The sequence below is a fragment of the Tamandua tetradactyla genome, chromosome 12 (assembly GCF_023851605.1).
Source record: "Tamandua tetradactyla isolate mTamTet1 chromosome 12, mTamTet1.pri, whole genome shotgun sequence".
Taxonomy (NCBI): domain Eukaryota; kingdom Metazoa; phylum Chordata; class Mammalia; order Pilosa; family Myrmecophagidae; genus Tamandua; species Tamandua tetradactyla.
The window spans coordinates 69,779,563-69,793,890 of NC_135338.1; the positions used below are offsets into that span (position 1 = coordinate 69,779,563).

The 14,328-nt window shown below is 34.4% G+C and overlaps 1 protein-coding gene across 4 annotated transcripts in view; it reads right to left on the reverse strand.

Annotated features, from left to right (window-relative positions):
- The window catches only part of ARIH1 (ariadne RBR E3 ubiquitin protein ligase 1), a 125,455-nt gene that overhangs the window by 96,745 nt on the left and 14,382 nt on the right, over positions 1 to 14,328 (reverse strand). The window contains exon 2 of one of the 4 annotated variants that reach the window (XM_077123867.1): positions 8,973 to 9,040. The exons of the other annotated variants lie outside the window; for them this stretch is intronic. Coding sequence (XP_076979982.1) covers positions 8,973 to 9,040 — 68 coding nt within the window. The remainder of the gene's footprint in view (positions 1 to 8,972; positions 9,041 to 14,328) is intronic. 4 annotated transcript variants of the gene reach the window in all.

Below are 14,328 nucleotides of genomic sequence, written 5' to 3' on the forward strand. Positions count from 1 at the left end.
AAAGACACAAACGGACATTTGCACACCAATGTTTATAGCAGCGTTATTTACAATTGCAAAGAGATGGAAACAGCCAAAATGTCCATCAACAGAAGAATGGCTAAACAAACTGTGGTATATACATACGATGGAATATTATGCAGCTTTAAGACAAGATAAACTTATGAAGCATGTAATAACATGGATGGACCTAGAGAACATTATGCTGAGTGAGTCCAGACAAAAACTAAAGGACAAATACTGTATGGTCCCACTGATGTGAACGGACATTCGAGAATAAACTTGGAATATGTCATTGGTAACAGAGTCCAGCAGGAGCTAGAAACAGGGTAAGATAATGGGTAATTGGAGCTGAAGGGATACAGACTGTGCCACAGGACTAGATACAAAAACTCAAAAATGGACAGCACAATAATACCTAAGTGTAAAGTAATCATGTTAAAACACTGAATGAAGCTGCATCTGAGCTATAGGTTTTTTTTGTTTTTTTGTGTTTTTTTTTACTATTATTATTACTTTTATTTCTTTTCTCTATATTAACATTCTATATCTTTTTCTGTTGTGTTGCTAGTTCCTCTAAACCGATGCAAATGTACTAAGAAACAATGATCATGCATCTATGTGATGATGTTAAGAATTACTGATTGCATATGTAGAATGGTATGATTTCTAAATGTTGGGTTAATTTCTTTTTTTTCCGTTAATTAATAATAAAAAAAAGGTTTAACAATTAGGTACATGCTTATTAAAAATTCAAATAACAGCAAAAAAAAAGAAAGACAAAATGATGTCTGGTGGATGTGGGTACCCAGGAGATAGGGGTATGTTGGCGCTCTCTCTATGAATGGGGTTTGTATCACATTTGCAACTGTCTTGCAAGTTTGAAAGTATTTCAAAAATTAATGTAAACTACCGACTATTGTTAATAGTACAGTTTCAATATTCACCAATTTTAACAAATGCACCACACTAATACAAAGTGTCAACAATGGGGGAGGGGGCAGTGAGTATATGGGAACACTGCATTTTTTTACACGATTTTTTTGTAAACCTACAACTTCTCTAATTAATAATAATAATACTAGGACATATTTCACAGGCCTGTGTATTAGGTGTTTTAAATGAGGGAATTCATGTAAATTGCTTCACACAGCATCTAGAAACAGAATTTCTCAGTAAATGTTGGCTACTACTGTCATATTAGAAATAGTACACATAAAAAAGTTTTAAAATATATAAATAAAAGTAAAAAAAATACTAGCATGTTTGCTTCAATTCTAATTTTATTGCCTGAGGTAGTACGTGCGCATGGGTATTTTTTGATCCAAAATTTCAACTTAAAGTTCCCAAGATGATACTAATGTGCAGCCAGGATTGGGAACTACTGCCCTAACTTTCCCTATAGATGTTCTGAAAACAGTATATCTGTAAAAAACGCTCATATGAATATAGCAGTATAGTTCAGTAATTTGAAGAAAATGGCATTCCAGGACCAGGGCAGAAGTATTTGCTCTGAAAGTACCCCTAAAATTCCATTTCTTCACATTTAAAAGTTAGTAAGTATGACCAAATATGCCAATTGTCGCAGTTGAGGATTTTATATAAATTGCATTATTATTCTCTTCCCTTTGAAGACGTGGTCCTCAACTTTGGAAGCACAATAGAATCATCTGGGGAGTTGTTGTTCGTTTTTTTTTTAATGATGCACAGGTCACACACACTGAATAGAAGTATGACTGGACCTGAGCATTACTGTGTTTTTAAAGTGGTGATTCAAAAAAACAACAGAGAACCATGGTCCTAAATGTGAACATGCCTCATTCAAAACACTGTGACAGAATCTCCATGGTGAATATTAAATAAGTTGTTGAATGACATTCCTGTGCCTAGGAAAATAATCAACCTCCTTAATACAATAAGTATTTTTAATCTATCACAATGCTAAGATTCTGAAAACTGATAATATCCAGTGACAAGACATAGAGAAATGAGCCATACATAGCATGTTAGTAAGAGCATAACTGGTGAAACATTTTTTGAGTTTAGTTTGGCAGAACTGATCAAATTTTAAAATGTATATAATCTAGAACTTGGTAATTCCATTTTCAGGAACCTATCTAACAAAATACACAATTATAGAAGGATAAGATGAAAGATTTTTCTTATCCACATTATTTGGAAGAGGAATAAAGCAAAAATAACCAATACGTTTTCTAGAGAAGTATGATTATAAATTAGGGTATATCAATACTTAGAATATTTTTCAGCCACTGAAGAACTTAACGAAAATAGATCTATATTCTCTGACACGAAAGCATAACCATGAGATAACATGAGTGGAAAAAGCAAGCTACTGAACAATGTGCAATACTGTTCTGTTTTATAAAATGCATGATATATTTCCATGACAAACTCTGGGATTTGTTCTGTAACTACTTGTTGAAGAGTGCTTTGGAAATTATCACTTTTTCTTCTTTGCTTTGTATATATATGTTCTATTATACAATACACAACTTAATAAAATTTTAAAAATGATACATTTAATATGCAATGCAAAAAGTCCAGAAAGATATACTGAAATTGTCCTTAACTGTTATCATCCCTCAGGGATTGGTTTGGATGAAAATAGGTAGGGCCTTTTCTAATTTATAGATCTATAAATAGAATTAAATTTCTATAAATAGAAATTTAAACTACTACTTCTATAACAAATAACTATAACCAGTATGGGCCTTGCTACTCAAGAGAGTGGCCCTCAAAATTGAAATCACCTAGGAGTCTGTTAGAAGTGCAAAATTCTAGGTCCCAACTGACAGCTCTAGAATAATCATTTCCACTAGACCCTCAAGTCCCTGAGGTGATTTGTGTGTTTGAAAAGCAATGACCCACTCCAAGAAGTCATTTGCTCATAGTTCGTTTCACTTTCCTGGAATTGTAAAAAGCTTAATTTCCAAATTCTACTCAGATTTAATTAAACGATTGATTTCCTTCTAAGAAATTATCATGTGTAATTCAGATACAATTTTTCCTCCTTTTAAAGGTATAATATGTTGAGAGATTTATTTTAAGGGTCACTAAAAGACTGCAATATAGTTAACATTTAAATAATGATATACAATAGATTAAATTACCTATCTTAATTGCAAAGAGTACTATTTACAAAATGGAAGAGTGGTACCTTGTCACCAAAGGATGCTCCCGACTTTGATCCACCAGGATTTGGTGCAGAGAATGGAAACCATCAGATATTTGTGAGTAAATAAGGGAATTAGGTGTTTAATTGCTGGAAGGGCTGGAAGAGTAGAGCTTCTCTAGGAATGAGTACTAGAATACTGCAGAACTGAATCACGGGGAGCTCTCCTCACTTAAGCTACCAAGGGAACAACTTCAGTTCAAGATCGTACAGCAGAAAACTGTGATCCAAGGCTTAGAAATATAATCCTTCAGAAAGTTATCACTGTCAGTGCCACATCTGTCTGTAGATAACCATGAATTAGGGGATGTATACAACAAAACAGTCTAGCTGCTGCCTTTGCCACAAAGGCTTCTTAATATGCAGGAAGGTGGAGAACGACAACGCAATGCTGCAGCAGAAAAAATTCACATCTTCATGATCTTATCAGCAAGCAAAAAAAAAAAAGGAAGATGAACTTTCAAAATCTCACACATATACATCTAATTACCAGCAATCATTTCACATCAAAAACCCTAAATGGAATTTTTGGCTTTCTAGTCTAGCAGTACAGAGGCACTTAGGACCACTGATGGAGACAATCAGGACATGCACTTACAATTAAACAACACTATTATCAAAGTTCCCAGTTTTGAATATTTAGTACTAAGTTGATCTCAAAGAAAGGTAAAAGAGAAGAGAGAAATGCTGAGGATAAAGTTCTTTGGAGAGTTCTCCAGTGAAGATGCTTCTGGAGAGTTACTTCTGCAAGAATTCCATATTTTCATTTACCACTTTACTCTTAATGAATTATTTAAATGGGAAAATCCAACTGACAAGTTTTAACCATCTGTAATCTTGTAGATACATGACAACTTAAAATTTTGCTGAGGTATGCCTTTGAACTGCAAATGTAATCCTGATATACCAAAATAATGAAGGCAACTAGCCAATAATGAATTCATCTAGCCAAATAATGAATGCATCAATAGCAGCAATGGTTTTGCTTATTATGAATACATGACCTAGCAATACTTCTACATATATCTGGTGAGAAGATTTTAAAGAATGAAAATATCGCTAAATGTAGACCTTTGATAATGGGACTAAACTAAATCACTTTTAAATTTTATTTAATACATGTAGATAGCTTTACAAGTTAATAGTATTGCAAGCTTGAACAATCTTGTCAGACACACCACAGACACCACTGATTTCCAATCCTCCATGGCAACCATTTTGAACTCATTTGGTATTCTTACTTGCATCCTCCTCCCAATCTTTCTTACATAGTTTTATTATTTTTAGATGAACCACTATCATTGTTTTAACATTCAACAGGAGTTCCAGTGAGGGGGGGAGGGAAGGAAATCACCAAAGCAATACTAGAAGTCGTTAATATCCTAAAGCTTCAAATGGACACAAGTCTTCTAGATGAAAGAGCCCATTAAAATCCCAGCACAATGAGTAAGAAGATACACATTTACACATCTCCTAAGAATACTAAGAATAAAGAGAAAAGGCTAAAACACACACACAAGTCACTTACAAAGAAATGAGAACCACATATGGTATCAGACTTATCAGCTAAGGGCTTAAAAGGTAATGCTTTTAATGAAGATTCCAACCTAGAATTTCCCTTCTAGATAATCTATCAATCAAATCTGAGAACAAATTAAAGAACTCATCAGGGCCACAATAATAACATCCTAAGAAAAATTATAGATGGAGTTCAATCAACATTAGTAAATTAAAAAAAAAAAAAGAGAGATGGATCTAAGAAACAGTGATTCAACCCAGGTGAACACTGATGCAAAGTCTATGGTTAAAGAGCAATACAATAGGCTTAAAGAGACGGCCAATCTAATTAGAAAAAGCAGGATGGAAGGCTAGAGTGTGTGTGTGTGCATGTAAATACAAATGATGGAGGGCTAGGGTGTGTGTGTCTGTGTGTAAATACAATTCAAATGACCTTGATATTAGAAGCACTGTCCTTAGGAAGGTCCAGAGCATTTGGCATTAAGCCGATAAAAGTAATAATAATTCTAATACACTACCTGGACCATCACTGAGTGATATTTATCAACCATAACAATGTAAATATTGTTCAATGGTTCACTTTTAAAATTAAGCTATGAGCAAGTTAAGAAGACCTGGCTATGATTATAGGACAAAAGAACTTTGATTATATAAAAGTATAGCTGACATAAAATGGAATTCTCGAAGAAGGGGAAGAAAGGAAGAGGAAACAAATACTACCAAAAAGTTATGGAATGACAACAGCTAGATCCATCTCCCTACCCCGTATTACTGACAGCCCCTTCCAACATGAAAAAGTTGGAATGGGTATAGCCCAAATACCCCTAAAAAAAAAAAAAGTGATGAAATGACATCCAGGGAGTTAAAGTCTCCCTGGCAATGTGGGATATGACTCCTAGGGATGAGCCTGGCCCTAGCACCTGGGATCAACAATGCCTTCCTGACTAAAAACAGAAAAGAATTGTAACAAAATAAGGTATCAGAGGTTGACAGAGTTCAAACAGAGTCCAGAGGCTATTCTGAAGGCTACTCTTATGCAAACTTCAGTTAGATATTACTATTTACCATGGTCTGCCAAACCCCAACCAAAACCATTCCTGCCAACCCTAAAGAACAACTGAGCTTCTACAAAGGTTCCACGAGGCACTATGATTATTTTATAAAAGCCTACAATCTCTAGATGGGTTCCTAGACCAGATAAGTCTTGAAACCCAGAAGGGAGCCAGCCTCTCCAGAACATCAAATAGCTCCATCCCCCCATCCCATATTGTTGACACCACTTTCCAACATGAAAAAGTTAGAATGGGCATAACCCAATTATCCCTAAAGATTGGGAGAAAGATCAAAGGAGAAGGTGGAGTTACAACAGAGAAGACAGGATTCAACAAATGAGTATGACTGCTAAATCACTATACTATTTCTTCTAGTCTCCAGTGTCTTGGAGCAGCTAGAAGGAAAAATCTAAAACTGTGGAGCTATAACCCATACCAAATTCTAGTCTCCAAGGTCTTAGAGCAGCTAGAAGGAAAAACCTAAAACTGTGGCGCTATAACCCATACCAAACTCTGTAATCTGTTCTATAACCAATTGTGGCAGTGTATTTTGAAATTTATTGCTTTTCTGTATATATGGTATTTTTCTCACACACACACACACACACACACACACACAAAGGTGATGGAAAAGAGGCTTATTAGTTAAATTTATAAATGTAACTATTAGGAGATATAATTGATCTTTACTTTTTGTTACCTTGTAATGTACTACTCTTCTTATTTTTCAAATAACAGATTGGGGGAAAGAGCTATAATAACTATCAAAATAAGAATTCATTAAGAAAAGGTACAAAGAATAGAAAAATGCAATTATGAGAAATGTAAATTAAAACAACCAATTAGTATTTCCTTTATTAGACTAATGAAAATGCTAAGATTCATAATAGTGTCAGTAAAGGTGTAAAGAAATTAAGAGTCATACATTGTTGATATAAAGATAAACTTACATAACTGTTTCGGAAAATAACTTGGCCCTATTTATAAAAACTGTAAGTCTACACACAAAGTCCAGCAAACTCACTCACAGGTTAGAAAGATGCTAAACCACTTCAGGGCTACTTAAATTAAGAAAGGAAAAGAAAGAGGACACCAAAACCCAGAATCAACTAAATGTTGAAAAACAGGGCAACTTAGAAATAGACCCTTATGGTCATATTAAAGAATACTATACATTTGTTAAATCCATAGTATAATGTTGAAGGAAAAAGCAGCAAATTGCACAGAGTGGAACTATAGCAGCAAGTGGGAAAGGGCATAAAATTGACTCCATTTTTAATTCTAAAAACATATTTCAGCTGTAGATTAAAGTTTATTGACATAAGGCAGCACTATTTTTTTAAATAACATCTTTCTGAGCATGATTTACATCAAGTTAACAAGTTTCCACTTTCACCCCCTTACTAAGAATCCCTTTCCACAAAGGCATAACTAACCAATTTTTTTAAAAAGGTACCATCAACATGCATTTTAAAGAGTAGAAAACCAAAAAGCAGAAGTTATTTTTGAAGTGTTAATGGTGGCACAGTGGGACTTGAAACCTAGAACAACTCTGAAATTCAGAACTGTTACGCTGAATTAAGTTAGACTGCTAGATCTGACAAGTTAAGATATTATAGTTTCACAACTAATATTCATTTTACTATTGCTACACCATACAAAAGCAAAAAAATGATTTATAACGGACCACGAAATACCTAAAATACATTTGGAAGAAGGTACTAAATTTCCAAATTGGCTATAACTAGCCAATTTTCTTAAAAAGGTACCATCAACATGCATTTTAAAGAGTAGAAAACCAAACAGCAGAAGTTATTTTTGAAGTGTTAATGGTGGCACAGTGGGGCTTGAAACCTAGAACAACTCTGAAATTCAGAACTGTTACGCTGTATTAAGTTAGACTGCTAGATCTGACAATTTAAGATATTATAGTTTCACAACTAATATTCATTTTACTATTGCTACACCATACAAAAGCAAAAAAATGATTTATAGATGTAATGGACCATGAAATACCTAAAATACATTTGGAAGAAGGTACTAAACAGCAAATAGCAAAGCAAAAAGACTTTCAAGTCCAAAAATTTTTAAAGGGCTACCTTAGAACACACCAAAACATCTGGTTTCAATACTACTGATTCAACATACCCTACTCTGGTATGCCATGAAATCTCACCTCAACACACATTTTTTTCCAAACACAGGATATAGCCTCAATATATTACACAGAGTTTATTAAAGTGTTAACTAATAACATCAGCACTCTGAGCCAGAATTTAGGCTGTGGATACTGAAAACCTTAGGTTTTACAATTACTTTTGAAATCCCAGCAATCTCTGCTGCAGACTGAATAAAACTTATTTACCTTTTCATTTGGGAAGCTTTGAGAAGCACTGAATTAATCTACTTAGGAAAATATAGCCCTTCCTGTCAGGAAATATAACAAGGAAAATGATACAAATATCTGCATCAATCAGCTGTCCCTATATAGTACCTTACTTTACAGCTAATGCTAGAATGATACAAAGTAATACTTTGCCTTATAATATAGGCCTTCCATTTCTTTTTCTTCTGTTGCCTACATTTTTAAAATCTGCCTGTAATTTAGGTTTTAACATTCAAGTACAAAAATACTATTATCTTCCATTCTAAAGCAGTGTTTTAAAAAATCTAGAAACTAATTTTAACTGAAATAAATGGTACCAATTTAAATTGAAAGCCAAAAGCTTCGTATAGAATTTAGCTAAACAACAATATCGAGGATTGAGATTATTTTCATCAAAACATTAACCAATTGGGAATTTAGATAGATCCATAAATTCACACAGTCAGATCAAATTATCTTTTCACTACTTTAAAAATGGGATCCTTTGTTTCTGAAAATCAACCACGTCCATGATACCATTAATTTTCATTTTAATTTATCATCTCTGCCTTCTATTAGTCAGTATTTTTTAAAAAGATAATGACATATGCCAATTTACTTTGTTGGTTAAGTATCAAGTAGGCTTCTGGTTTATTAACACTGCCTATTACAAACAGATACATACGTCTGTCAAGTTTGTCATGTCAAAACAAGCTTTTCAGAATGATTTAAAAGATAAACAGCATGCCCTTAAATAATGAAATATTTCCTGCTAATAAGTGAATACACATATGTGTGGTAAACAGGCCTTTTAGAACTTTTCTTTGGAATGATTCTGTCCTACCTTTGCTGCTGCAGCCCGCCTGTCCTTTGCATCACTGAATTCATACTTCTGGAAGTACCCAATATGCACTGTAACAGACAGATGGACAGATCAATGGGCCACGGCGGCAAAGGCCAGATAGACAGATGTGATAAAAATTAAAATCAAGGAATATAAAAGGGAATGGGGAACTAAAGGACACATATACCTATATACTGTAGTAAAAAACCTGAACTTGACATCTGTAAGCCCTTCAAAAGATGATCTTGCGCCTACTTATCTAGCCCCGGTTTCTACTACTTCCTTATTGTTCATTCAACATACCAGACCACTAATAGCTCCTACCTCTGGTACATATTACTTCTCTTCCTCTGTCTGGAATGCCATCTCTAGCCCTGTCCTCCCAGTGAGTCACAATTCATTTTTCAAAACCTAGCTCAGATCACCTCCACACCAAGACTTGCCTCGCCTTCCCAGAAAATAGCAGTAAGCATTCCTTTCTGTGACCTCCTACATCTACTGTGCACATGTCACTGCACTGTAACTATTTACACCTGTCTCTTTAAGTTGTCCTGTATCTGTATTCCTCTAGGTACAGTGTAACAGCTGAAGAGTTTACTGGCTGGTAAAATCAGTCAAGTACTCAATTTATTGCATTAAATAAATTAATGCAATTAAAAATAAGCATTATTTTTAAGGAACTATTAATCTAATCTCAGAAACTCAAAAAACACAATCATAGCATGATAAGGAGGGCTAAAAGAAGGATAAAAGTCAGGTTAGAGAATGTGAGAGATTCTGCATTTAAAAGCAAAGTATTAAGAATTAATACATTAATCATACAGGTTGCCTCTGAGGGAGAAAACCAGGTAGCTGAGCCACTGGAGTAGGAGAGATTTTTTTTTTTTTAATCTTTTTACTTTATGAATTTTATGCCAACCAAATATATGCACAGTCAAAAAAATAAAATAAAATCTTTAAAACCTAAAAAAAAGTTTAACAATAGTCTATCTTAAATGAATGAAGCTGATCTGGACAGGTCTAAGGTAAATCAGAATATAGGATAAAGGATGATATGGCCCATATTTTAAAAATTCAACTTCTGTGCGAGACCAAAGGGAGAAATGTTCATTTGGTGCAAAATTTATATTTTGGGTAGTGCACTACATAATTTAACTTGTATGGTCAGTTTAGTTGAACACCATAAGTACATGGAATCTTCAATAGGGCATAAGATCTTTTTGGTTTGTAGAGGCTAGTGTGATGCCCCAATAAATTCCAGAGTAATTTGGACAGAGAACAAAAGAGTCCCCTCCCCTTGGGGAGAAAGGAAGAAATATTCAACTTCCCCATTTGGGGAATTCCTGATTTTCTTGCAAGCAGTGGGGATAACCAAATCAACAGGCTGAGCCCTCGATCTTGGGGTTCAACCCTATGAAACTTATTCCTGCAAAGGAGATGCTAAGCCTACTTACAATTCAGACTAAGAGTCACCCCCAGAAAAACTGTTGGTTGCTCAGATGTGGCCTTTCGGAGCCACCTCTAAGTGAGGTGAGCTCACTGCCCATCCCCCTATGTGGGTCATGACTCCCAAGGATATATCTCCCTGGCAATGTGGGACAGAACTCCCAGAATGAGCTGGACCTGGCATCAAGATGTTGAGAAAGCCTTCTTGGCCAAAAGGGGAAAGAGAGAAATGAGACCAAATAAACTTTCAGCAGCAGAGAAATTTCAAACAGAGTCGAGAAGTTATCCTGGAGGTTATTCTTATGCATTATATAGATACTCCTTTTTAGAGTATGGTGTATTGGAGAGGCTGGAAGAAAATACCTGAAACTGTTGAGCTGTGGTTCCAGTAGCCTCAATTCTTGGCAACAATTGTATAATGATAAAGTTTTTACAATGTGACTATGTGATTGTGAAAACCTCTGTGTCTGGTGCTCCTTTTATCCAGAGTATGGACAGATCAGTAAAAAAAAAAATGACCATGCTACCTCTATGAAACTCATTTTCTAAGCTAGGGAGAAAAATATAGCCAAAAAACAAACAATAAATAAATAGTCTATCTTAGAATACTAAAACTGATTAAGGCATTTTTAAAATCAAAGTTTATAGATGAGAGTCACATTAACCTAGGTATTGTCAGCCTTATTTCTGTATTTTGTTTTGGCTATACAGAATGAAAAAATTCTGATTCACAAAGAAGTGTGCATGGCAATTTAAGGATAGCCTTCATTTAAACTAACCACAAAGCTCAAAAAAAGTGGTAGAAAATATTTTACGCAGAGCTATCTAGCACTGTTTTGTTTGTATTTTTAAAGATGCAGTTAGAGGAAATACACAGGACTCTAAATCCCAAACCAATAATACAGCAACACCAAAATGAGCTACCTGTTCACTTGTTACTGCAAACATCAATCTTCAGCAGTGAGGGTATGTAAAAACAGATGTGCCTTAGCCTTGTCCAGCATTTAACTTAACAAGGTATACCTGTGCCGCTGAAGCGTTCTGCCTAATGTAATTTTGCCTAAGCAGACGTGCAAAAGGCTTGAATCCTAAATACCAGTGCAGAATAATCTTCCTAATTAACAAATATAAGTAAAGTAGCAGCTTTGCTCTAGATTCTGTACATAATATATGTTAGCCAGGATATATGCTAATGCATTGGTTAAGTCCAATTTGTTGTTAGTCTTTAAGATGATATAAAAGGCTAACAGGAGGAAGGGACAGAACCAGGTAGATTCAAGTAGGAAGCTATAGGAAGGTAAGAAAAGCTCAGTATATGGTAGAAATTTAAACCAGAACTGTTCAAACATGAAATGTGCTGCTTCTGGAATTGGCTGCAGGGGTTAATTCTAGTAGAAGTTTGTGAATAGGCTCAGGAACAATGTTACAGGGAGGTAGTGTTTAGAAAGTGTTTTGGCCTAGATTACTTTTAAGATTCTTTGTTAATCTGACTCAATATGAATAAAAAATTGTGCTGACTCCAGTATGAAACAAAGATCAGTCAAGTTTATTGATATCTTTCATTCTTCAGCTTTTGATTAAACATTACGCTTTCATTCCTAAAGGCAAATATAAGACATCTGTGACTTTTAAAAACTTATTTCCCCCTCTTAGGCTTTACAGTTGGGTGGAATGTAAAATTATAAATCAACTTTCAGAAATTATGAAATATTCTGAGGACCCAGCTATAACTATATTAATTGTAATGAACTGTGATGATTATAGAAAGTAGACAACAATTTTAAAGCCAATGAAATCAAACATATTTTTTTTAAAAAAACCCAGTTTTAAAAAAAGATTGAGGAGTAAAATTATGTATATTCTCTTTTTCAAAGGCATACCATTTTCATATTAAATAACAATCTGAAGCTTATTCCATCTAAAGAAGTTTCTCTCTTTGAAAGAATGGAATGACAAGCAGGCGGAGAGGTCAACGTGTTTTTCTCACATTAAGTTTAAATGGTGGGTGGTATCAATAATAAGCTCATTTGAGAATTTCACAAAAGTACTATTTTTTAAATAAATGAAATAGGTAAAGTCAGTTCTTCTCCCCTAAAACAAGCATTTCTTATATAGTGCACCCACAACAATTTCACAGATTTTCCAGATTTTCTTGACGATTCTGTCAGAGAGAGAGAATGCTGGTCTCAGTTTGTAATTTGATACATAAATCATCAATAACTTTTGTATAATATCTATGCATTCTATAACTTAAGTCAAGCAGTGGAATCTTTTCATGTTAAACTGTTTTTTGAACATGTTTTACTGTGAAATAGAACATATACAAAAAAAGCAATAAATTTCAAAATACATTTTAACAAGGAGCTATAGAACAGCTTTCAAAGTTTGGTACGGGTTACAGTTGGACAATTTCTGTTTTTCCTTATAGTTGCTTCAAGCACTGTAGACTAAAAAGAATTATCAATAAAATGATTCAGCAGTCATACTCATTTGTTAAATCCTAATTTCTAATAACTTCTTTTTCTTTGAGCCTTTTCCCAACCATTAGGAATATTTGAGTTATGCCCATTCTAATTTTTTTCATGTTGAAAAGGGGTATCAACAATATGGGATAGAGGATGGAACTGGTTGATGTTCTTGTAGACCAGCACCTAGGTCAGATTTTAGGACTTATATGGCCTAGGAACCATCTGAAGGTTTTATGTTTTTGAAAAGTAATCTTAGTGCATGCAACATTTGTAAGATCTTAGATAGAGCCCTGGGTGTTCTTTAGGGTTAACAGGAATGTTGGTGGGGTTTGGCAAACTGTGGCAATTAGCAAAATCTAGCTGAAGCTTGCACAGAGCAATCTCCAGAATAGTCTATTCTATTTGAACTCTCTTAGCCACTGATATATTATTTTTCTTTTCCTCCTTTTGGTCAGGAAGGCATTATCAATCCCATGGTGCCATAGTCAGGCTCACCCCTGGGGTCATGTACCACATAGAGAGGAGTAATGATTTTCCTTGCAGAGTTGGGCTTAGAGAAAGAGAGAGAGAGAGACCACATCCGAGCAACAAAAGAAGGTCTCTGGAAGTAACTTAGGCATAATACTAAGTAGGCTTAGGTTCTCTGTTACAAAAATTTAAGTTTCATAAGAACAAGCCTCAAGATCTGGAGCTTGGCCTACTAACTTGGGAGTCCCTAGTGTTTGAGAGACTATGAGGGGGTTCCAAGGTGGAAACTTTCATAGTTTAATAGTTCCAAAAATGCTTACACTAGACTATAAAATAGAAATGTTGTAACAGAAATTTATGCTTGAAATTTTCTTGAAGATATACTCCATGAAGTTTTATATGGGACATGTAGTAGGCTTCTGACTCTATTCCACTCTTGTTTATTACTTATTTGAATTCACAAGCTATAGCAATGAAGTCACAGATGAGAGCCCATTGACATAGTTTGGGCAAGGCTGTCTGCTGGGGCACAGAACATAGTGGAGAAGGGTAGAGTGTGAATCTGGAGAGGGAAACAGAAAAGATCCACCACACATGAAAAACATTTGCACGTTTTATTTCTATTTAATGATTCAAAATACAGAATTTCAACAGTCATGAAAACTTGGGCAAGTTATTTATTTCTCTAAGCCTCAATTTTCTTATCCACAAAGGAGTTAAAAAAATGCCATTTACATCACAAAATAGTTGTGATGGATAACTAAAATTTGAAATGAATGGTTGAGAAAAAAAGAAAATATGTGAGAAGAGTTAATTCAATAAAGTCAGAGAATGGTGATCAATTCACAAAAGAAAAAGAGATGGATCTAGTACCAATACTTATATTTATCAGTAATAAAATCAATTAAAAAACTCATTCATATTAACTTTGACTAGTAAATATATGTTTGCTCACCAACTATATTCCAGGAACT